Source organism: Megalobrama amblycephala, linkage group LG9 (genome assembly GCF_018812025.1).
Source record: "Megalobrama amblycephala isolate DHTTF-2021 linkage group LG9, ASM1881202v1, whole genome shotgun sequence".
NCBI lineage: Eukaryota > Metazoa > Chordata > Actinopteri > Cypriniformes > Xenocyprididae > Megalobrama > Megalobrama amblycephala.
In genome coordinates this window covers 9,363,940-9,387,119 of record NC_063052.1, presented here as the reverse complement: position 1 = coordinate 9,387,119, position 23,180 = coordinate 9,363,940, and the positions used below count along the sequence as shown (strand labels likewise).

Here is a 23,180-nt window from a genome sequence, read left to right as displayed (position 1 = left end):
AGTAGGTTTATGATGGATAGATGCATTTTCTTGAGCTTCAAACTCGTTGGCCCCGTTCACTGCCATTATAAAGCTTGGATGCATCAGGATATTTATTAATAAAAGTCTGATTGTGTTCTTCAGAAAGAAGAAACTCATATACATCAGGGATGGCTTGAGGGTAAATCTTGGGGTAATTTTCATTATAAAGTACAAGTATAAAGCACAATATTGAAGAAAAACAAAACAAAAACAAGAAAACTGGTAAATTCAGATTTGCATTTATTTCAGTCCAAAGCAATACATTGCAAATAATATACTGTTTGTGTGTGAGACAAATCCTAGCCAACACATTGAAAATAATATATTGTAAATATATCTGTGTATGTGTATGTGACTCTGGGATATAGTTATTAAATTGCAATAGAATTGTTTTAGAAATAACTTTTAGAAAGTGTTTGATCCTCTTAATGGACACCTGATGGTTTTATCATCTAAAAAGACATTGCCTCATTGTTAATTTGAGTTTAAAAATTCACAAAGCTCTCTTTTTGTCCAGTTGTAATTAAATGGCCTCTGTAATTATCTTGCCAGTGTAGTTTGCTGGCGGTTCTTTGGCATACTGTGGATCCATGTGAAATTCATCACTCACAGCAGCTTCTGTGTATCCATGTTATACAGGGCACATCTGCAACACTCCCATCACTCAGAGCTACAAGAATGTGAACGCAACAAAGAAGACCTTGAGCACTCATGCTGGTGCAGTCGTAAAATCAAGATATTCGTTCTCTCACATTCATCAGTGCTCTTCTCAGCCCTCAGGAATGTGCATATTACCTTTGAACATTAGAGGTGAGCTTTGTTTATCACAGATAGTTGTGCAGAAATTTCCAGAGTTGTCAATTAAGAGAGCCCAACAGTTCAGTTCCTTCTGGAAAGATTCAGGAGGGAGTATAATAAAAAAACAACAAGAAAAAAACCAACAAGATAATTATAATAATTTGCTATGAGAAATCAAAATAGATCATTTCGGCATCAGTTGATCCAGATCCCAGAGTGTTTCTCAGATGCATTAAGGAAAACAGTACACACACATGTATTGCATACATTATGCTAATTAGTTATTTGATTCCTTTAAGGAGTTAATTGTATAGATGTACTGTATGTATTCATGATATTAATTTTGGTTTGTGCAAACATCTGTGTTGTGTTTTGAAAATGCAAAGCTCTGATTTTTTTTAGAACATATGAACTGTGATTAACATTAAACATTTGGTACTATGCAAATAAGCTGTAATTATATTACTAAATATTTATTATGCTTTCTAGTATTTTTTTTTTTTTTTTAGGGTTATTGTAGACTTTACTGAAATGTTATGCTTTTTTTTTTCATAGAACACAGATAAAAATAGATTGTACTTCTCAGTTTCTGTCAAATTCCATGTGAAAATTGACTTCTAAATGAACAAGACCTGTGTTTATTAAAAGTCCTCTGTGTCTTCCGCAGTGTTTCTATCATTTCTGGGACAGCAGCAACAGCAGCACCGTCTGATCCAGTGCAGTAGCCTCAATCTCCGTGAAGAAGGCCCAGCCACGCTCCCTCTCTGGGATTCTCCTGTCGCCCTTTCCTCCCTGTCCTCACTCAGGACATTTAGAGAAATGTCCACCATTCCACTGACACTTTCCCCCTGTTCTGTCGTCACTCTCTGAGTTCTTCCAAACTGCTCTTCATCTCCTTCCAACATCAGCGTTTGCACCGCTCTGTCCGTAACTCGTCTAAATCTGTCCATTCTTAACGCTGCATCACTGACGAGGCGCTCCATCATCTCCAGGTGCTGTGTGCTTGTTTCTGTCTCTTTGCTTTTCAATCGATTGATCTCAATCAGCATACATTCCCTTAACAGAAGTACTTCCTTCTCCTTTTCCACGAGCTTGAGTTTGTCGGTTTCTCTCTCACGCCGGAGGGCTTCATTGTATCTTTCGATCTCAGCTTTCCGTAGCTCCAACTCGATTTTTTCTCTTTGCATGCCTAGTCTTTCCAGTTCTTTTCTCTGAATGTCTTGTAATCTATTCTCTAGTTCACTTTTCATTTCCTGTATTCTCCTTTTCATTGTATCTATCTCTTCATACTGTGGTAGAGCATCTCTTTCTTGGTCTTCAGTTTGTGTCTCTTGGGTTCTCCTCTGCTTAATGTCTTCTGTATGTTCTTGAATGTATTCCGAAGTCTCTACCACTTCTTGGTCTTCTAGTTGGCTCTGAATAACAGTTTCCTGTTGAGTCCTCACAGTCCTCTTCATCTGTCTTTGTATGTCAGTCTCTATATGTTGCAGTTCTCTTCTTTTGTGTTCACAGCTTTGTGTGAGATGCTCAATTTCCAATGTAAGTCTCAAGATCTCGGCTTGAACCTTCTCCAAACTGTTCCTCCTCCGCTCAAGACTCTCCATGATCACTGACTGTTCTTCTTCAGCAGTTCTACATTCATTCCTTACTTTATGTAGGTCTTCCTTTGCCTTCTCCAGCTCAAGAAGGCCAGTTTGTGTGATCTTCATTTTATTCTCCATTTCATCACGTTGCCTCTGTAATTCAACTCGCATGTTGTTTAGCTCGTCTTGGTCTAGGATCGTGTCATCCATTAGCTGGACAACTTCTCCCTCAGTTTTAGATGTTTGTGCCTCTGTTTTTCCATCTGTTTTGACCCTATCAGTGTCAATCAGTTCCTGACTGCTGTCTCTGTCTGTCTTTTTTTCTTCTTTAGTGTCTTGTACTTGTTCCAATGCTGATTTAAATGTGATTTTTTCAGCATGCCTGTCTCTTCTAAACCTTCTGGAAGTATCATCTGTTTCTCTCTGGATGTTTAGTCTCTCTTGTTCATTTTGCTTTTGTCGAAGCAACTCATATTCAACCTCTTCCTTCTGTTTTTCCATTGCAGCTATAGTCTTTTCCAGTTGTCCCATCTTTCCCATGAACATTTCCATGATACTCTCTATTTCCTTATTTTTCTCATCAAGCGCTTTTGATAAATATTCCTTGTCTTGTGTAAGTTGTAGTAGTTTTTCTTCATTTCTTGACCTCTCCTTCATGGCTTCCTTCATATTTCTCTCAAAGTCGTCCGTCCTCCTTTGAATGTCAGTTTTAGCCTGTTCCAGTTCATCTTTTTCCTTTTTCATCATTGTCTTCATTCTTTCTAAATCTTCCATTTCTTTACTTAAAGATTCCTTTATTTCTTGCACCTCAGATGTGTGCGTGTCCTCTAACTTTGTCACAGTTGGGCGTTTTGTCTTTGTTGCAGCTGTTTCTTCTTTTAATTCCTTTTGTCCGCTATCATCTGTTTTCTTAATGTCATCCAAAGACGTTTGGGTTTCAGCATCTATTGAGATGGTTTTCACTTGATATATCTGGGTTTCATCTGCTTTTTGTTTTTTTAGTGGTTCTTCCTCTCTTAGGACATCAGCATCCCTCTTTGAGTCCTCTTCTGTTTTCATCTCTCCTGGTAAGTAATGCATTTCTGCTTCCTTTCTCTTTACTTGAATCTCCAAGTTTAATGTCTCCAGTTCGGATAATTTTCTGTTTATATGCTTTTTGAGATTATGCAGTTCCTCTATTGTTCTCATTTTTTCTTCTATAATGCGTTCCATGTCCTCTTTTTCTTTCTGTATCATGTCTTTATCTAGTTGCAGCAAAGTTCTCTCATGTTGTACTCTTTGTTTGCTGACTTCAATCTCTTCCTTCAGTCTGTTTAAAACAGTTCTCTCCATTTCAATATGACGTTTTTCACTATCAATGCTCTTTTTGCTGTTTTCAATCTCTGCTCTGTCCTTTTGAATATCATTATTAAGCTTTTTAAACTCATCTCGTTCTGTCTGTATATTTTCATTGAGGATGAGCATTTCCTTCTTTAAAGCATCAATCTCTTCTCTTTCCTTTCCAAGATGTTCCTTTTCCCTCTTTGTATCTGTTGCGATTTTCTCAAGCTCATCGGTCTGTTGCACTGCATCAACTTTGATTTTATCAAGAACATTCTTCTGGTCTTCATATGTTTTTATATTTTCTTGCAGTTGCTGTCTCTCTTGTTCCAGATGAGTTTTCATGCTCTCTAGATCATTTCTAATTTTTCTGTTTTCAGCAATCAAGTCATCAACCTCCTGCTGATCCATTTCCAGCTGCTTTTTCTCAGCCATCACAATGTTTCTTAGATTATCCATATCTTTTCTTTGTGTGTCAAGTTCTCTTTCTTTGTTTTTCAGTGCATCTTCTTTAAGTCTTATTTCATTCTGTGTGTTTGCCAATGTGTCTCTCTGCTGTGTTATGTCAGTAATCATCTGCTCCAAGGCCAGCTTCTCTTTGTGCAGTTCTTGCATTGTCAAGTCATTCTTTTCTCTTTGTTTTTCAAGATCTTCTCTTTGCATGTCATTCACTTCTTTGCTCTTCTCCATGTTCTCTTTTTGAGTCTGAAGAAGCAATAATTCAGATTCCAGAAGCTTTGCCTGTCTTTCAATTTCAGCACGGGCAGTACTGAGCTCTTCTTCCTTTCTTTTCATGTCGTCCAGACTCTCTTGAGTGTCCTCTTTGTCTTTAATGATTTCAGAGGTGGTTTGCTCTGTTTTTCTCATTTCCTCATTAAGTTTTCCAGCCTTTCTTTGTAAATCAGACTTGATCTCCTCCAGGGAGTCTTTTTCTTTTTGAATATTTAGTTTGTCCATGTTCATCTTCTCTAAGTCACTGTCCAGTTGAGATCTTTTATTTTCCATTTCATTCATCAATTGCTTCAACATCTTCTTGTCTTCTTCAATGCTCTCTTTCTCCAACTGCAGCTCAGTTTTTAGTTGATCTATTTCATATTTTTCCATTGACAATCTGTCCATCATGTCTTTCTTCTCTTCCTCAATTTCATTTCTCAGTTGCTTCAGGTCCTCCATCTCACTCTTGGTGGTTTTCGTCTCTCGTTTTTCTTGTTGTACTTTAGCTTTCTCTCTGTCAAGTTCACTTTTCTCTCTTTCTAAGATGTTCTTTAGCTCTTCTGCCTCATTTTTCTGTTTCTGTATATCTGCTTCCCAGAGAGTTACTTTCTCCCTCTTGTTTTCTATTTCGGTGGTTTTCCTTTCTAGCTCAACATTCATCTTCTCCAAGGCCTTTCTTTCGGTTTGCATGTCATTCTCTTTGATTTCAAACTCCTCTTGCTGTTTTCTGATTATTTTCTCTAGTTCTTTGCTTCTAGTTTGTATTTCTGCATTCATCCTATCAATTTGTTCCCTCTCTTTTGCCAACACAACCTTGGCATTTTCTATGTCCTCTAGCTGTCTTTGAATCTCCGCTTCTGCACGCTCCTCTTTTCTTTTGTTTTCTTCTGCTAATATATCCATCTCTTCTCTGTCTTTTTGTTGTTTAATTACTAAAGCATTTAGATTTTCCCTATCTTTTTGTATGTCCTGCATAACTTTCTCTAGAGCATTTGTCTTGTCTTGAATCTCGGTTCTTGTGTCTTGTAATTTTTGTTTTTCAAGCTCTATTTCTTGTTTTTGGTCATCTAACTGGGTTTGCATCTTTTCGATATGTTCCATCTCTCTGTTAATTCTCTCTTTGGTGGTTTCAACATCTTCTTTCTCTTTCAGTATTTGATTTTTCAGATGTGTGATCTCTTCTCTCTCAATTTTCAAGATTTGCCTGTCCTCTTCATCATGTCTGGTCCTTTCATTGGCTACCTGTGTCTCATCCCACTTCCTTTCTGAAGCTTCCCCAGTGTATTCCAGTTGTTGTTCTTGTTTGTATATTTTAAACCTCTGCTGTTCTAGCTCACTTTTCTCCATAGTCACTTTCTCCAGAGTTTTCTTCTCTCTCTCCTCCATCTGGAACTTTTGAAGAGCTTCTAATTCCTTAAACGTAATATTTAATTCATTCACCAAATCCTGTAATCTTGTCTCCAGTTCTATTTTTTCTCTTTCTAGTATCTGACAATTGCTTTCCATCTCTGTTTTTTCCCTGATCAAATTCTCATTCATCTGTTCCAGGTCATTTTTCTGTCTCTTGGTTTCTTTGAGGATTGCTTCAACCTTTATCATTTCATCTTGTAAGTTCTTGTCACTGTCCGTGTCCCTTATTTCTGCAGTCATTTGTAGCATTTCAGCTTTCTTGTGCTCAAGCTCACTCTTCTCTCTTTTTATAGTGTCCCTCGTGGTTTCAATTTCTCTATGCTTGTTCTGGAGGTCAGCTTTCATCCTTTCTATTTCTTCTTTCTCTTCTTTCAATGAGCCCATAACATTGTGGATTTCATCATATTGCACTTCTGCATCTGTTTTCTGTGGTGTTTCTTTCTGCAAGTCTGTTTGCATTTGCTCCCGTTCTTGTTTTTCTCTCTCACAGTCTTTTCGTATTTTCTGAATTTCTCCTCTTTCAATGTCAATTTCAATCTTCATTTTTTCAAGTTCCGCTCTCCTCTGCTGAAGCTCTTGATTTTCACTCTCTTTCATGGTCTTCTGTTCATCTAGCTCTTTTTGTTTCAGTTCTTCAATGTGCTTAATTTCAACTTGCTTTGTTTTAATTTCCTCCTCAATCCGTTTAATCTCCTCCATCCATTTATTTGTCTCATTCATAATAATTTTGAACTCTTCTTGTTCTTTGGAAAGTTGGGCTGCTATTTTTTCTACCCTTTCCTTTTCTTTAAGAATGTCCTCCAAAAGGCTCTCGGTGTCCTCTGCTTTCCTTAACCTTGATTCCAGCTCATCTTTTTCAGTCTTTATGTTTTGTTGCATAAGCTCAACCTCCTCTTTTTGTGTCTCCAGATCGACTCTCAATCTATTTAGGTCATTTCTTTCTGAGTTCAGCATTGCCTGACACATCTTAATTTCCATTTGCTCTCTCTGCAGCCCACCATGTATTTTTTCAACTTCATCCCTCTCCTTTTGTAGTGCCTCTTTTTGGTTCCGTATTTCCTCCATGTGTCTTTTTATAGTCTCCTCTCTTTCTGGAAGAATGTCAGTGAACTCATGTTCCTCCATTCCTTTGGTGTCCTCCATGTCACGTCTTTTTCTTTTTATCTCTGTATTGATGAAGTCCAACTCCTCTTGTCTCCGTTTGATCTCATCTGTGATGGTTTCCATTTCTCTCTTCTTTTCTTGAAGTTGAACTTCCATGTTTTCTATTCTCTCCTGTTTGCTCTTGCTCTCCATTACAATATTTTTCATGTCCATCTCTATTTTTTCTAGAGTAATTTCTAACTCAGATCTTTCATTTTCCATATTCTGTCTGCATATCTCTATCTCTTCATATTGTTTCTCAAGAGTGGCTCTATATTTCTCTAGATCGTTCTTCTCTTTGTCAATGTCTTGTCTTATTTTCTTTATCTCATTCTGGTCTCTCTGTAAAATAAGTCTTGTATTCTCTAGTTCTCTTCTCTCAGTCTTCAGCATCTCAGTAAGGCCATCGGTTTCATCTTTATCGAACTCCAACTTTACTACCATGGATGGATCTGGTACATATTTATATTCTCCTGTCAGTGTAATGTCCTCTTGGCTTGTCTCCATTTCGGTTTCTTCACCTCTCATTTTGAGCTCCATGTCCTCCTCCATTCTCTCTAGATCATCTTCCTTCCCTTCTGTTATGAAAGTTGTATATTCCTTATGAATGTCTGTGTGTTCCTCAATCTCTTCTTGAGGGGCTGAAATGTCACCTACATTTATGTCATCTAGATCAGATGTTTGTGTTGCAGAACTAATCAAAATGACTTCCGGCATCTGTGTTGGTTCTTTACTCTTCATCTCTTCCAGTGCCTCTCTCTGATGTTCAAAGATTTTTTTGTTTCTTTCAAGTTCCTCCCTTTCCCTTTGAATCTCAGACAAGAGTCTGTTGACTTCATCTGTTTGTATCTGTTTTGCTTGAGAGACTATTTCTTCTCTCTTCTGTTCTTCTTTTTCTAGTTGGTGGGTCTGCACTTTCATGGTCTTTATTTCATCAGCCTGTCTCTTGATTTCAGCCTTGGACTGCTCCAGATCTTTTCTCTCATCTTGCACTTTTTGCATTTCCATTTTGATTTCCTGCTCTTGAGCATTCAGTTTGGCTTCTGTTTGCTCAATTTCCTTCTTTAGTCGCTCTATCATGTCCTTGTTCCTTTCAATTTCTTTTTGCTCCATCAATACCTTGGCCATCAGTTGATCAAGTTCCTCTCTCTCCATCTTTGCTTCTACTCTCATCTCCTCCATTTGTTGTCTGTGTGTTTTGGATTCATTTCTCATGTTCTCCAGATCTTTCCTCTCCTCATTCATAGCTCTTAAACTCTCCTCTAGTCTGTGTTCCTGTTGATTCATTTCAGTCTTTTCAGTTTGTAACTCACATTTGATTTCTTCCATTTCATCTCTTTGTTTCTGTATTTCCTTCTGAAGAACGTCCAGCTCATTCCACTTCTTCATCATGTCCTCTTTTTCTTTATCCAGTTCATCTCTCTGTCTTAGGATTTCGTCAGCCTTCTGCTCAAGAAGCTTTTTCTTGTCAGCCATTGATATTTTACTCATCTCTTCTTTTTCTCTGTGTTTTGTCATGTGCATCTCCAGATCATCAGCTCGTCTCTGTAACTCTTCTCTTTCCTTTTTGATGCTATTTCTCTCTTTTTCCAAAAGATCTTTCTTGGTCTCAATCTCTTGATTTTCATGTGATATATCAAACATGATTTTCTCTAGCTCATTCCTTCTCCTGTTTGTTTCTTCTATGATACTTTCATATTCCTTGTTGGCCTGTTTAAGTTTTTCTTCCATTTCTGTTTTTTCACTTTCCTTTCTGGTGTCCTCCAGAATGTTCCTCATGGACTCAGTCTTTGACTGCTCATACTCATCAATTTTCTGTTGTAATTGTGTCCATTTATGATTTATTTCTTCTCTTTCTTGTTCTAGAAGGTCTCTGCAGTTCTTCAGCTCTTGTTTTTGTTCATTTAAATCCATGTTCATCTTTTCCAGATCTTCCTTTCGTCTGCTTGTTTCTTCAATGACACTCTCAATTTCTTCTTTGTCCTTTTGTAGATAAGCTTCCATTTCCTTCAGTGTTTCTCTCTCCGTCTTTATTTCCTCCTCCATGTATCTGATTCGTTCACTCTCATTTTGCAGTTCATTTTTTCTTTGAGCCAGAAGATCTTTTTCATCAGTTATCTTTTGTCTGTCATGTTCAAGTTCCTCTTTCTGGAGTTTAATACCATTTCTTTGTTCTTCCACCTCATCCATTAATTTCTGTACAATTTCTTTGCTCTTCTCAATGTCACATTTTTCTAAATCAGTCTCTTTTGTTTTGTTGTCAAGTTCTGATCTCTCTTCTTCCATCTGCTGTCTTTGTGTCATTATTTCAGACCTCATCTTCTCCAGGTCTTTTCTTTCCTGTTCAATCATCTTCCTGTCATCATCCATTTTCTTCTGCTCATGATCTATTTCAGTTTTCTCTCTCTTCAATTCACTCTTTATCTGATCAAGTTCTTCTCTCTCCATCTTTGCTTTTACTGTCATTTCTTCTTTCTCTCTTTCTTTCATAATCTGTTCTTGCAGTGTGTTTAACTCTTGTGTTTTTAGGTTTATGTCATGATGTTCCTGCTCAGCTTTAGTCTTTAACTCCAAGATCTCAGCTTTGGTCTCTTCTAGACTTTTTCTTTCTTCTTGCATCTTCTTCTGTTTTGTTATATCCTCGTCCTTCTGTTTTCTGACTTGAGCATCAAATTCATCAATTCTCTGTTGTAACTGTGTCCATCTCTGATTTATTTCTTCTCTTTCTTGTTCTAGAAGGTCTCTGTATTTATTCAACTCTTGTTTTTGTTTATTTGTGTCTGTGCTCATCTTTTCCAGATCCTCTTTTTGCCTCTTTGTGTCATCAATGGCGCTCTTAATTTCTTCTTTGTCCTTTTGTAGATGAGCTTTCATTTCCTTCAGTGTTTCTCTCTCTTTCTTCATTTCCTCCTCCATGTGTCTGATTCGTTTACTTTCATTTTGCAATTCATTCTTTCTTTGAGCCAGAAGATCTTTTTCATCAGTGATCTTTTGTCTGTCACGTTCAAGTTCCTCTTTCTGGATTTTAATATCATTTCTCTGTTCTTCCACCTCATCCATTAATTTCTGTACATTTTCTTTGCTCTTCTCAATGTCACATTTTTCTAAATCATTTTCTTTTATTTTCTGGTCAAGTGCTGATCTTTCTAGTTGGATTGCCTTTCTCATGTCTTCTTCCATTTGCTGTCTTTGTGTCGTTATTTCAGACCTCATCTTCTCCAGGTCTTTTCTTTCCTGTTCAATCATCTTCCTGTCATCATCCATGTTCTTTTGCTCATGATCTACTTCAGTTATTTCTCTGTCTACTTCACTCTTTATCTGATCAAGCTCTTCTCTCTCCATCTTTGCTTTTACTCTCATTTCTTCTTTAGTCTTTAACTCCAGGATCTCAGCTTTGGTCTCTTCTAGACCTTTTCTTTCTTCTATCTTCTTCTGTTCTGTTATATCCTCTTCCTTCTGTTTTGTGACTTGAGCATCAAATTCATCAATTCTCTGTTGTAATTGTGTCCATTTATGATTTATTTCCTCTCTTTCTTGTTCTAGAAGGTCTCTGCAGTTCTTCAACTCTTGTTTTTGTTCATTTATATCTGTGCTCATCTTTTCCAGATCTTCTTTTCGTCTGCTTGTTTCATCAATGACACTCTCAATTTCTTCTTTGTCCTTTTGTAGATGAGCTTCTGTTTCCTTCAGTGTTTCTCTCTCCTTCTTCATTTCCTCCTCCATGAATAGGATTCGTTCACTTTCATTTTGCAATTCAGTCTTTCTTTGAGCCAGAAGATCTTTTTCATCAGTGATCTTTTGTTTCTCAAGTTCAAGTTCTTCTTTCTGGATTTTAATATCATGTCTCAGTTCCTCCAACTCATCCATTGATTTTTGAATTATTTCTTTGTTCTTTTCAATTTTGTCCTTTTCTAGATCAATCTCTTGTGTTTTCTGGTCAAGTGCTGATCTCTCTAGTTGGATTGCCTCTCTCATGTCTTCTTCCATTTGTTGTCTTTGTGTCATTATTTCAGACCTCATCTTCTCCAGGTCTTTTCTTTCCTGTTCAATCATCTTCCTGTCATCATCCATTTTCTTCTGCTCATGATCTATTTCAGTTTTTTCTCTTTCCAGTTCACTCTTTATCTGATCAAGTTCTTCTCTCTCCATCTTTGCTTTTACTTTAATTTCTTTGCCTTTCTCTCTTTCTTTCATAATCTGTTCATGCAGTGTGTTTAACTCTTGTGTTTTTAGGTTTATATCATGATGTTCCTGCTCAACTTTAGTCTTCAGCTCCAGGATCTCAGCTTTGGTTTCTTTGAGACTTTTTCTTTCTTCTTCCATCTTCTTCTGTTCTGTTATATCCTCTTCCTTTTTTTTGCTGATTTGAGAATCAAATTCATCAATTCTCTGTTGTAATTGTGTCCATTTATGATTTATTTCTTCTTTTTCTTGTTCTAGAAGGTCTCTGCAGTTCTTCAGCTCTTGTTTTTGTTCATTTAAATCTGTGTTCATCTTTTTCAGATCTTCTTTTCGTCTCTTTGTTTCTTCAGTGGCACTCACAATTTCTTCTTTGTCTTTTTGTAGATGAGCTTCTATTTCCTTCAGAGTTTCTTTCTCCTTCTTCATTTCCTCCTCCATGAATAGGATTCGTTCACTCTCATTTTGCAGTTCATTCTTTCTTTGGGCCAGAAGATCTTTTTCATCAGTGATCTTTTGTTTCTCAAGTTCAAGTTCTTCTTTCTGGATTTTAATGTCATGTCTCAGCTCCTCCACCTCATCCATTAATTTTTTAATTATTTCTTTGTTCTTTTCAATTTTGTCCTTTTCTAGATCAATCTCTTGTGTTTTCTGGTCAAATGCTGATCTCTCTAGTTGGATTGCCTCTCTCATGTCTTCTTCCATCTGCTGTCTTTGTGTCATTATTTCAGACCTCATCTTCTCCAGGTCTTTTCTTTCCTGTTCGATCATCTTCCTGTCATCATCCATGTTCTTCTGCTTATGATCTATTTCAGTTTTTTCTCTTTCCAGTTCACTCTTTATCTGATCAAGTTCTTCTCTCTCCATCTTTGCTTTTACTTTAATTTCTTCACCTTTCTCTCTTTCTTTCATAATCTGTTCTTGCAGTGTGTTTAACTCTTGTGTTTTTAGATTTATATCATGATGTTCCTGCTCAACTTTAGTCTTCAGCTCCAGGATCTCAGCTTTGTTTTTTTCTAGACTTTTTCTTTCTTCTTCCATCTTCTTCTGTTCTGTTATATCCTCTTCATTCTGTTTTCTGACTTGAGCATCAAATTCATCAATTCTCTGTTGTAACTGTGTCCATCTCTGATTTATTTCTTCTCTTTCTTGTTCTAGAAAGTCTCTGTATTTATTCAACTCTTGTTTTTGCTCATTTGTATCTGTGCTCATCTTTACCAGATCCTCTTTTTGCCTCTTTGTTTCTTCAATGACGCTCTTAATTTCTTCTTTGTCCTTTTGTAGATGAGCTTCCATTTCCTTCAGTGTTTCTCTCTCCTTCTTTATTTCCTCCTCCATGAATCTGATTCGTTCACTCTCATTTTGCAGTTCATTCTTTCTTTGAGCCAGAAGATCTTTTTCATCAGTTATCTTTTGTCTGTCACATTCAAGTTCCTCTTTCTGGAGTTTAATACCATTTCTTTGTTTTTCCACCTCATCCATCAATTTCTGTACATTTTCTTTGCTCTTCTCAATGTCACATTTTTCTAAATCAGTTTCTTTTATTTTCTGGTCAAGTGCTGATCTCTCTAGTTGGATTGCCTTTCTCATGTCTTCTTCCATTTGCTGTCTTTGTGTCGTTGTTTCAGACCTCATCTTCTCCAGGTCTTTTCTTTCCTGTTCAATCATCTTCCTGTCATCACCCATTTTCTTCTGCTCATGATCTATTTCAGTGTTTTCTCTTTCCAGTTCACTCTTTATCTGATCAAGTTCTTCTCTCTCCATCTTTGCTTTTACTTTAATTTCTTCACCTTTCTCTCTTTCTTTCATAATCTGTTCATGCAGTGTGTTTAACTCTTGTGTTTTTAGGTTTATATCATGATGTTCCTGCTCAACTTTAGTCTTCAGCTCCAGGATCTCAGCTTTGGTCTCTTCTAGACTTTTTCTTTCTTCTTCCATCTTCTTCTGTTCTGTTATATCCTCTTCCTTCTTTTTGCTGATTTGAGAATCTAATTCATCAATTCTCTGTTGTAATTTTGTCCATTTATGATTTATTTCTTCTCTTTCTTGTTCTAGAAGGTCTCTGCAGTTCTTCAACTCTTGTTTTTGTTCATTTATATCTGTGCTCATCTTTTCCAGATCTTCTTTTCGTCTCTTTGTTTCTTCAATGACACTCTCAATTTCTCCTTTGTCCTTTTGTAGACGAGCTTCTGTTTCCTTCAGAGTTTCTTTCTCCTTCTTCATTTCCTCCTCCATGTATCTGATTCGTTCACTCTCATTTTGCAATTCAGTCTTTCTTTGAGCCAGAAGATCTTTTTCATCAGTGATCTTTTGTTTCTCAAGTTCGAGTTCTTCTTTCTGGATTTTAATATCATGTCTCAGTTCCTCCAACTCATCCATTAATTTTTTAATTATTTCTTTGTTCTTTTCAATTTTGTCCTTTTCTAGATCAATCTCTTGTGTTTTCTGGTCAAGTACTGATCTCTCTAGTTGGATTGCCTCTCTCATGTCTTCTTCCATCTGCAGTCTTTGTGTCATTATTTCAGACCTCATCTTCTCCAGGTCTTTTCTTTCCTGTTCAATCATCTTCCTTTCATCATCCATTTTCTTCTGCTCATGATCTATTTCAGTTTTTTCTCTTTCCAGTTCACTCTTTATCTGATCAAGTTCTTCTCTCTCCATCTTTGCTTTTACTTTAATTTCTTTGCCTTTCTCTCTTTCTTTCATAATCTGTTCATGCAGTGTGTTTAACTCTTGTGTTTTTAGGTTTATATCATGATGTTCCTGCTCAACTTTAGTCTTTAGCTCCAGGATCTCAGCTTTGGTTTCTTTGAGACTTTTTCTTTCTTCTTCCATCGTCATCTGTTCTGTTATATCCTCTTCCTTTTGTCTTGTGACTTGAGCATCAAATTCATCAATTCGCTGTTGTAATTGTGTCCATTTATGATTTATTTCTTCTTTTTCTTGTTCTAGAAGGTCTCTGCAGTTCTTCAGCTCTTGTTTTTGTTCATTTAAATCCGTGTTCATCTTTTTCAGATCTTCCTTTCGTCTCTTTGTTTCTTCAATGGCACTCACAATTTCTTCTTTGTCCTTTTGTAGATGAGCTTCCATTTCCTTCAGAGTTTCTTTCTCCTTCTTCATTTCCTCCTCCATGTATCTGATTCGTTCACTCTCATTTTGCAGTTCAGTCTTTCTTTGGGCCAGAAGATCTTTTTCATCAGTTATCTTTTGTCTGTCATATTCAAGTTCCTCTTTCTGGAGTTTAATACCATTTCTTTGTTCTTCCACCTCATCCATTAATTTCTGTACAATTTCTTTGCTCTTCTCAATGTCACATTTGTCTAAATCTGTCTCTTTTGTTTTGTTGTCAAGTTCTGATCTCTCTTCTTCCATCTGCTGTCTTTGTGTCATTATTTCAGACCTCATCTTCTCCAGGTCTTTTCTTTCCTGTTCAATCATCTTCCTGTCATCACCCATTTTCTTCTGCTCATGATCTATTTCAGTTTTCTCTCTCTTCAATTCACTCTTTATCTGATCAAGTTCTTCTCTCTCCATCTTTGCTTTTACTGTCATTTCTTCTTTCTCTCTTACTTTCATAATCTGTTCTTGCAGTGTGTTTAACTCTTGTGTTTTTAGGTTTATGTCATGATGTTCCTGCTCAGCTTTAGTCTTTAACTCCAAGATCTCAGCTTTGGTCTCTTCTAGACTTTTTCTTTCTTCTTGCATCTTCTTCTGTTCTCTTATATCCTCGTCCTTCTGTTTTCTGACTTGAGCATCAAATTCATCAATTCTCTGTTGTAACTGTGTCCATCTCAGATTTATTTCTTCTCTTTCTTGTTCTAGAAGGTCTCTGTATTTATTTAACTCTTGTTTTTGTTTATTTGTGTCTGTGCTCATCTTTTCCAGATCCTCTTTTTGCCTCTTTGTGTCATCAATGGCGCTCTTAATTTCTTCTTTGTCCTTTTGTAGATGAGCTTCCATTTCCTTTAGTGTTTCTCTCTCTTTCTTCATTTCCTCCTCCATGTGTCTGATTCGTTTACTTTCATTTTGCAATTCATTCTTTCTTTGAGCCAGAAGTTCTTTTTCATCAGTTATCTTTTGTCTGTCACGTTCAAGTTCCTCTTTCTGGATTTTAATATCATTTCTCTGTTCTTCCACCTCATCCATTAATTTCTGTACATTTTCTTTGCTCTTCTCAATGTCACATTTTTCTAAATCATTTTCTTTTATTTTCTGGTCAAGTGCTGATCTCTCTAGTTGGATTGCCTTTCTCATGTCTTCTTCCATTTGTTGTCTTTGTGTCGTTATTTCAGACCTCATCTTCTCCAGGTCTTTTCTTTCCTGTTCAATCATCTTCCTGTCATCATCCATGTTCTTCTGCTCATGATCTACTTCAGTTATTTCTCTGTCTACTTCACTCTTTATCTGATCAAACTCTTCTCTCTCCATCTTTGCTTTTACTCTCATTTCTTCTTTAGTCTTTAACTCCAGGATCTCAGCTTTGGTTTCTTCTAGACTTTTTCTTTCTTCCATCTTCTTCTGTTCTGTTGTATCCTCTTCCTTCTGTTTTGTGACTTGAGCATCAAATTCATCAATTCTCTGTTGTAATTGTGTCCATTTATGATTTATTTCTTCTCTTTCTTGTTCTAGAAGCTCTCTGCAGTACTTCAACTCTTGTTTTTGTTCAGTTATATCTGTGCTCATCTTTTCCAGATCTTCTTTTCGTCTCTTTGTTTCATCAATGACACTCTCAATTTCTTCTTTGTCTTTTTGTAGACGAGCTTCTGTTTCCTTCAGTGTTTCTTTCTCCTTTTTCATTTCCTCCTCCATGAATAGGATTCGTTCACTTTCATTTTGCAATTCAGTCTTTCTTTGAGCCAGAAGATCTTTTTCATCAGTGATCTTTTGTTTCTCAAGTTCAAGTTCTTCTTTCTGGATTTTAATATCATGTCTCAGTTCCTCCAACTCATCCATTGATTTTTGAATTATTTCTTTGTTCTTTTCAATTTTGTCCTTTTCTAGATCAATCTCTTGTGTTTTCTGGTCAAGTGCTGATCTCTCTAGTTGGATTGCCTCTCTCATGTCTTCTTCCATCTGCTGTCTTTGTGTCATTATTTCAGACCTCATCTTCTCCAGGTCTTTTCTTTCCTGTTCAATCATCTTCCTGTCATCATCCATTTTCTTCTGCTCATGATCTATTTCAGTTTTTTCTCTTTCCAGTTCACTCTTTATCTGATCAAGTTCTTCTCTCTCCATCTTTGCTTTTACTTTAATTTCTTCACCTTTCTCTCTTTCTTTCATAATCTGTTCATGCAGTGTGTTTATCTCTTGTGTTTTTAGGTTTATATCATGATGTTCCTGCTCAACTTTAGTCTTCAGCTCCAGGATCTCAGCTTTGGTTTCTTTGAGACTTTTTCTTTCTTCTTCCATCTTCTTCTGTTCTGTTATATCCTCTTCCTTCTTTTTGCTGATTTGAGAATCAAATTCATCAATTCTCTGTTGTAATTTTGTCCATTTATGATTTATTTCTTCTCTTTCTTGTTCTAGAAGGTCTCTGCAGTTCTTCAACTCTTGTTTTTGTTCATTTCTATCTGTGCTCATCTTTTCCAGATCTTCTTTTCGTCTCTTTGTTTCATCAATGACACTCTCAATTTCTCCTTTGTCCTTTTGTAGACGAGCTTCTGTTTCCTTCAGAGTTTCTTTCTCCTTCTTCATTTCCTCCTCCATGTATCTGATTCGTTCACTCTCATTTTGCAATTCAGTCTTTCTTTGAGCCAGAAGATCTTTTTCATCAGTGATCTTTTGTTTCTCAAGTTCAAGTTCTTCTTTCTGGATTTTAATATCATGTCTCAGTTCCTCCACCTCATCCATTAATTTTTTAATTATTTCTTTGTTCTTTTCAATTTTGTCCTTTTCTAGATCAATCTCTTGTGTTTTCTGGTCAAGTGCTGATCTCTCTAGTTGGATTGCCTCTCTCATGTCTTCTTCCATCTGCTGTCTTTGTGTCATTATTTCAGACCTCATCTTCTCCAGGTCTTTTCTTTCCTGTTCGATCATCTTCCTGTCATCATCCATGTTCTTCTGCTTATGATCTATTTCAGTTTTTTCTCTTTCCAGTTCACTCTTTATCTGATCAAGTTCTTCTCTTTCCATCTTTGCTTTTACTTTAATTTCTTCACCTTTCTCTCTTTCTTTCATAATCTGTTCATGCAGTGTGTTTATCTGTTGTGTTTTTAGGTTTATATCATGATGTTCCTGCTCAACTTCAGTCTTCAGCTCCAGGATCTCAGCTTTGTTTTTTTCTAGACTTTTTCTTTCTTCTTCCATCTTCTTCTGTTCTGTTGTATCCTCTTCATTCTGTTTTCTGACTTGAGCATCAAATTCATCAATTCTCTGTTGTAACTGTGTCCATCTCTGATTTATTTCTTCTCTTTCTTGTTCTAGAAAGTCTCTGTATTTATTCAACTCTTGTTTTTGCTCATTTGTATCTGTGCTTATCTTTCCCAGATCCTCTTTTCGTCTGCTTGTTTCTTCAGTGACGCTCTTAATTTCTTCTTTGTCCTTTTGTAGATGAGCTTCCATTTCCTTCAGTCTTTCTCTCTCCTTCTTTATTTCCTCTTCCATGTGTCTGATTCGTTCACTCTCATTTTGCAATTCAGTCTTTCTTTGAGCCAGAAGATCCTTTTCATCAGTGATCTTTTGTCTGTCACGTTCAAGTTCCTCTTTCTGGAGTTTAATACCATTTCTTTGTTTTTCCACCTCATCCATCAATTTCTCTACAATTTCTTTGCTCTTCTCAATGTCACATTTTTCTAAATCAGTCTCTTTTGTTTTGTTGTCAAGTTCAGATCTTTCTTCTTCCATCTGCTGTCTTTGTGTCATTATTTCAGACCTCATCTTCTCCAGTTCTTTTCTTTCCTGTTTAATCACCTTCCTGTCATCATCCATTTTCTTCTGCTCATGATCTATTTCAGTTTTCTCTCTCTTTAATTCACTCTTTATCTGATCAAGTTCTTCTCTCTCCATATTTGCTTTTACTGTCATTTCTTCTTTCTCTCTTTCTTTCATAATCTGTTCTTGCAGTGTGTTTAACTCTTGTGTTTTTAGGTTTATATCATGATGTTCCTGCTCAGCTTTAGTCTTTAGCTCCAAGATCTCAGCTTTGGTCTCTTCTAGACTTTTTCTTTCTTCTTGCATCTTCTTCTGTTCTGTTATATCCTCGTCCTTCTGTTTTCTGACTTGAGCATCAAATTCATCAATTCTCTGTTGTAACTGTGTCCATCTCTGATTTATTTCTTCTCTTTCTTGTTCTAGAAGGTCTCTGTATTTATTCAACTCTTGTTTTTGTTTATTTGTGTCTGTGCTCATCTTTTCCAGATCCTCTTTTTGCCTCTTTGTTTCTTCAATGACACTCTTAATTTCTTCTTTGTCCTTTTGTAGATGAGCTTCCATTTCCTTCAGTGTTTCTCTCTCTTTCTTCATTTCCTCCTCCATGTGTCTGATTCGTTTACTTTCATTTTGCAGTTCATTCTTTCTTTGAGCCAGAATATCTTTTTCATCAGTGATCTTTTGTTTGTCACATTCAAGTTCCTCTTTCTGGATTTTAATATCATTTCTCTGTTCTTCCACCTCATCCATTAATTTCTGTACATTTTCTTTGCTCTTCTCAATGTCACATTTTTCTAAATCATTTTCTTTTATTTTCTGGTCAAGTGCTGATCTTTCTAGTTGGATTGCCTTTCTCATGTCTTCCATTTGCTGTCTTTGTGTCGTTATTTCAGACCTCATCTTCTCCAGGTCTTTTCTTTCCTGTTCAATCATCTTCCTGTCATCATCCATGTTCTTCTGCTCATGATCTACTTCAGTTATTTCTCTGTCTACTTCACTCTTTATCTGATCAAGCTCTTCTCTCTCCATCTTTGCTTTTACTCTCATTTCTTCTTTAGTCTTTAACTCCAGGATCTCAGCTTTGGTCTCTTCTAGACCTTTTCTTTCTTCCATCGTCGTCTGTTCTGTTATATCCTCTTCCTTTTGTCTTGTGACTTGAGCATCAAATTCATCAATTCTCTGTTGTAATTGTGTCCATTTATGATTTATTTCTTCTCTTTCTTGTTCTAGAAGGTCTCTGCAGTTCTTCAACTCTTGTTTTTGTTCATTTATATCTGTGCTCATCTTTTCCAGATCTTCTTTTCGTCTCTTTGTTTCATCAATGACGCTCTTAATTTCTTCTTTGTCCTTTTGTAGATGAGCTTCCATTTCCTTCAGTGTTTCTCTCTCCTTCTTCATTTCCTCCTCCATGAATAGGATTCGTTCACTCTCTTTTTGCAGTTCAGTCTTTCTTTGGGCCAGAAGATCTTTTTCATCAGTGATCTTTTGTTTCTCAAGTTCAAGTTCTTCTTTCTGGATTTTAATATCATGTCTCAGTTCCTCCACCTCATCCATTAAATTTTGAATTATTTCTTTGTTCTTTTCATTTTTGTCCTTTTCTAGATCAATCTCTTGTGTTTTCTGGTCAAGTGCTGATCTCTCTAGTTGGATTGCCTCTCTCATGTCTTCTTCCATCTGCAGTCTTTGTGTCATTATTTCAGACCTCATCTTCTCCAGGTCTTTTCTTTCCTGTTCAATCATCTTCCTGTCATCATCCATTTTCTTCTGCTCATGATCCATTTCAGTTTTTTCTCTCTCCAGTTCACTCTTTATCTGATCAAGTTCTTCTCTCTCCATCTTTGCTTTTACTTTAATTTCTTTGCCTTTCTCTCTTTCTTTCATAATCTGTTCTTGCAGTGTGTTTATCTCTTGTGTTTTTAGGTTTATATCATGATTTTCCTGCTCAACTTTAGTCTTCAGTTCCAGGATCTCAGCTTTGGTTTCTTCGAGATTTTTTCTTTCTTCTTCCATCTTCTTCTGTTCTCTTATATCCTCTTCCTTCTGTTTTTTGACTTGAGCATCAAATTCGTCAATTCTCTGTTGTAACTGTGTCCATCTCTGATTTATTTCTTCTCTTTCTTGTTCTAGAAGGTCTCTGCAGTTCTTGAGCTCTTGTTTTTGTTCATTTAAATCCATGTTCATGTTTTCTAGATCTTCTTTTTGTCTCTTTGTTTCTTCAATGACACTCTCAATTTCTTCTTTGTCCTTTTGTAGATGAGCTTCTATTTCCTTCAGTGTTTCTCTCTCCTTCTTTATTTCCTTCTCCATGAATCTGATTCGTTCACTCTCATTTTGCAGTTCATTCTTTCTTTGAGCCAGAAAATCTTTTTCATCAGTGATCTTTTGTCTCTCAAGTTTAGTTTCCTCTTTTTGGAGTTTTAGATCATTTCTCTGTTCCTCCACCTCATTAAATAGTTTTTTAACTATTTCTTTGTTCTTTTCAATTTCATCCTTTTCTAAACCAATCTCTTGTATTTTCTGGATCAGTTCTACTCTCTCTGCCTTGATTTCCTCTGTATCTTTCTCCATTTGTATTTTTTGCATCATCATTTCAGAATTAATCTTCTCCAGGTCTTTTCTTTTCTGTTCAGTAACTTTTATGTCATTCTCCATCTTCTGCTGCTTATGATCTAACTCAGTTTTTAACATTTCAAGCAGAGATTTCTCTGTCATAATCATTTGTTCATTTTCAACTCTCTGTTTCAGGATTTCTGAATACAGTTGATCCAGTTCATCTTTCTTTTTCCAGATTTTATCTTTCTCCTTCTCAGTATCTTCCCTTTGTCTGAAGATTTCATTGCTGTTTTGTTGCAGAGTTTGTCTTTCTGCTTCCATTGCTGCCCATTCTTTCTCCATTTCTTCACTCTTCCTTCTCATTTCTTCTCTGATTTGGTCAAGTTCATCTTTCTCATTTTGGAGTTGGGCCTTCATTTTAGCAATCATCTCTTTGTCTGTCTGTATCTGTAATTGAACCTTCTTGTTGTTCACATCAATCTCTTTCTTCTCATCATTCATCCTCTTCTTTTCCAGGTTAAATTCTTCTTTTAGTGAATTCATAATGTCTTTATTTTTATTGAGTTCTTGTTTCTCTCTCTCAATCTCAGTCTTTGACTGCTCAAACTCTTTTCTCTCTTCTTTTAGTTTTTCTTTTTCAACTTGCATATATTCTTGCTGTACAGCTAGCTTAGCTTTCATCATGTCCATCTCTTCTCTTAGTTTATTTATCATGCTCTTGTTTCTTTCATTTTCTTGATTTAATTCACTAGTTTTGATCTTCACCTCCTCTTCCATTTGATGTCTTTGAGACAGTTCCTTTTGCATCATATCAAGGTCATTTCTCTCATGTCTCATCTCTCTCAGATTCTCTTCCAGTGTTTGTTGTTGTTTGTTTATCTCAACAGCTCTCATCTCAAGAGTGGCTGTTTCACTCAAAACCTTGTTCCTGCTTTCTTGTAGTTGCTCTTTTTCTTTCATAATCTGTTCTTGCAGTGTGTTTAACTCTTGTGTTTTTTGGTTTATATCATGATGTTCCTGCTCAACTTTAATCTTCAGCTCCAGGATCTCGGCTTTGGTCTCTTTTAGACTTTTTCTTTCTTCTTGCATCTTCTTCTGTTCTGTTATATCCTCTTCCTTTTGTTTTCTGACTTGAGCATCAAATTCATCAATTCTCTGTTGTAACTGTGTCCATCTCTGATTTATTTCTTCTCTTTCTTGTTCTAGAAGGTCTCTGTATTTCCCCAGCTCTTGTTTTTGTTCATTTATATCTTTGCTCATTTTTCCCAGATCCTCTTTTTGTCTCCTTGTTTCTTCAATGACACTCTCAATTTCTTCTTTGTCCTTTTGTAGATAAGCTTCCATTTCCTTCAGTGTCTCTCTCTTCTTCTTTATTTCCTCCTCCATGTATCTGATTCGTTCACTTTCATTTTGCAGTTCAGTCTTTACTTGAGCCAGAAGATCTTTTTCATCTGTGATCTTTTGTCTTTCAAGGCTAAGTTCTTCTTTCTGGAGATTAATACCATTTCTCTGTTCCTCCACCTCATCCATTACTTTCTGTAAAATTTCTTTGCTCTTGTCGATGTCACATTTTTCTAGATCAATTTCTGATCTCTTTTCTTTCATTTGTTCTCTTTGTGTCATTATATCAGACATCATCTTCTCCAGGTCATTTCTTTCCTGTTCAATCATCTTTCTGTCATCATCCATTTTTTTCTGCTCATGATTTATTTTTGTTTTCTCTCCTTCCAGTTCAACCTTTATCTGATCAAGTTCTTCTCTCTCCATCTTTGCTTTTACTCTCATATCTTCCTCTATTTGTTGTCTGTGCATTTCAGATTCATTCCGCATGTTCTCCAGATCTTTCCTCTCCTCATTCATGGCTCTTAAACTCTCCTCTAGTCTGTGTTTCTGTTGATTCATTTTAGTCTTTTCAGTCTGTAACTCACATTTGATTTCTTCTATTTCATCTCTTTGTTTTTCTATTTCCTTCTGAAGAACCTCCAGTTCTTTCCACTTCTTCAACATGTCCTCTTTTTCTTTCTCTAATTCATCTCTCTGTCTCAGGATTTCGTCAGCCTTCTGCTCAAGAAGCTTCTTCTCATCATCCATTGATCTTGTATTCATTTCTTCCCTTTCTCTGTGTTTTGACATTTGCAGCTTCAGGTCATCAGCTTGTCTCTGTAAATCCTCTCTTTCTATTTCAATGCATTTTCTCTCTTTTTCCAGAAGATCTTTCTTAATCTCAATCTTTTGATTTTGCTCTGCTAGGTCATCAACAGTCTTTTCCAGTTCACTCTTCTTCCTCTTATTTTCTTCCATGGTATTGTCACACTGCTCCTTCATTACTTTAAGTTGGGCTTCCCTTATTTCCAGTTTTTCTCGCTCTCTTCTGATCTCTTCTAAGATGTTCGTCAGATTTTCAGCATCATTCTGCACCTCAGATTTTGTCTGGTAAACCAGTTTTCTCTCCTCTTGCAGTTTTTCTGCTTCAGTTTGGATCTCTTCTTGTTGTTCCACCAGCTTGGCTTTCATAATTTCCAGATCTTTCATTAATTTGTTAGTCATATGCCTGTTTTCACCAATGTCTTGTTTTTCTCTTTGTATTTCATC

The 23,180-nt window shown here is 36.3% G+C and overlaps 1 protein-coding gene across 6 annotated transcripts in view; it reads right to left on the bottom strand.

Annotated features, from left to right (window-relative positions):
* Positions 1 to 244: 244 nt before the first annotated feature.
* si:ch211-250g4.3 (nesprin-1) overlaps positions 245 to 23,180 on the bottom strand; it is a 53,586-nt gene continuing 30,650 nt past the window's right edge. For 2 of the 6 annotated variants that reach the window (XM_048201513.1, XM_048201518.1), the window contains one exon: positions 245 to 23,180. This exon is cut by the window's right edge. In XM_048201513.1, coding sequence (XP_048057470.1) covers positions 1,461 to 23,180 — 21,720 coding nt within the window. In that variant the 3' untranslated portion in view covers positions 245 to 1,460. The other 4 variants (XM_048201517.1, XM_048201515.1, XM_048201516.1 and 1 more) reach the window with 4 other exon arrangements.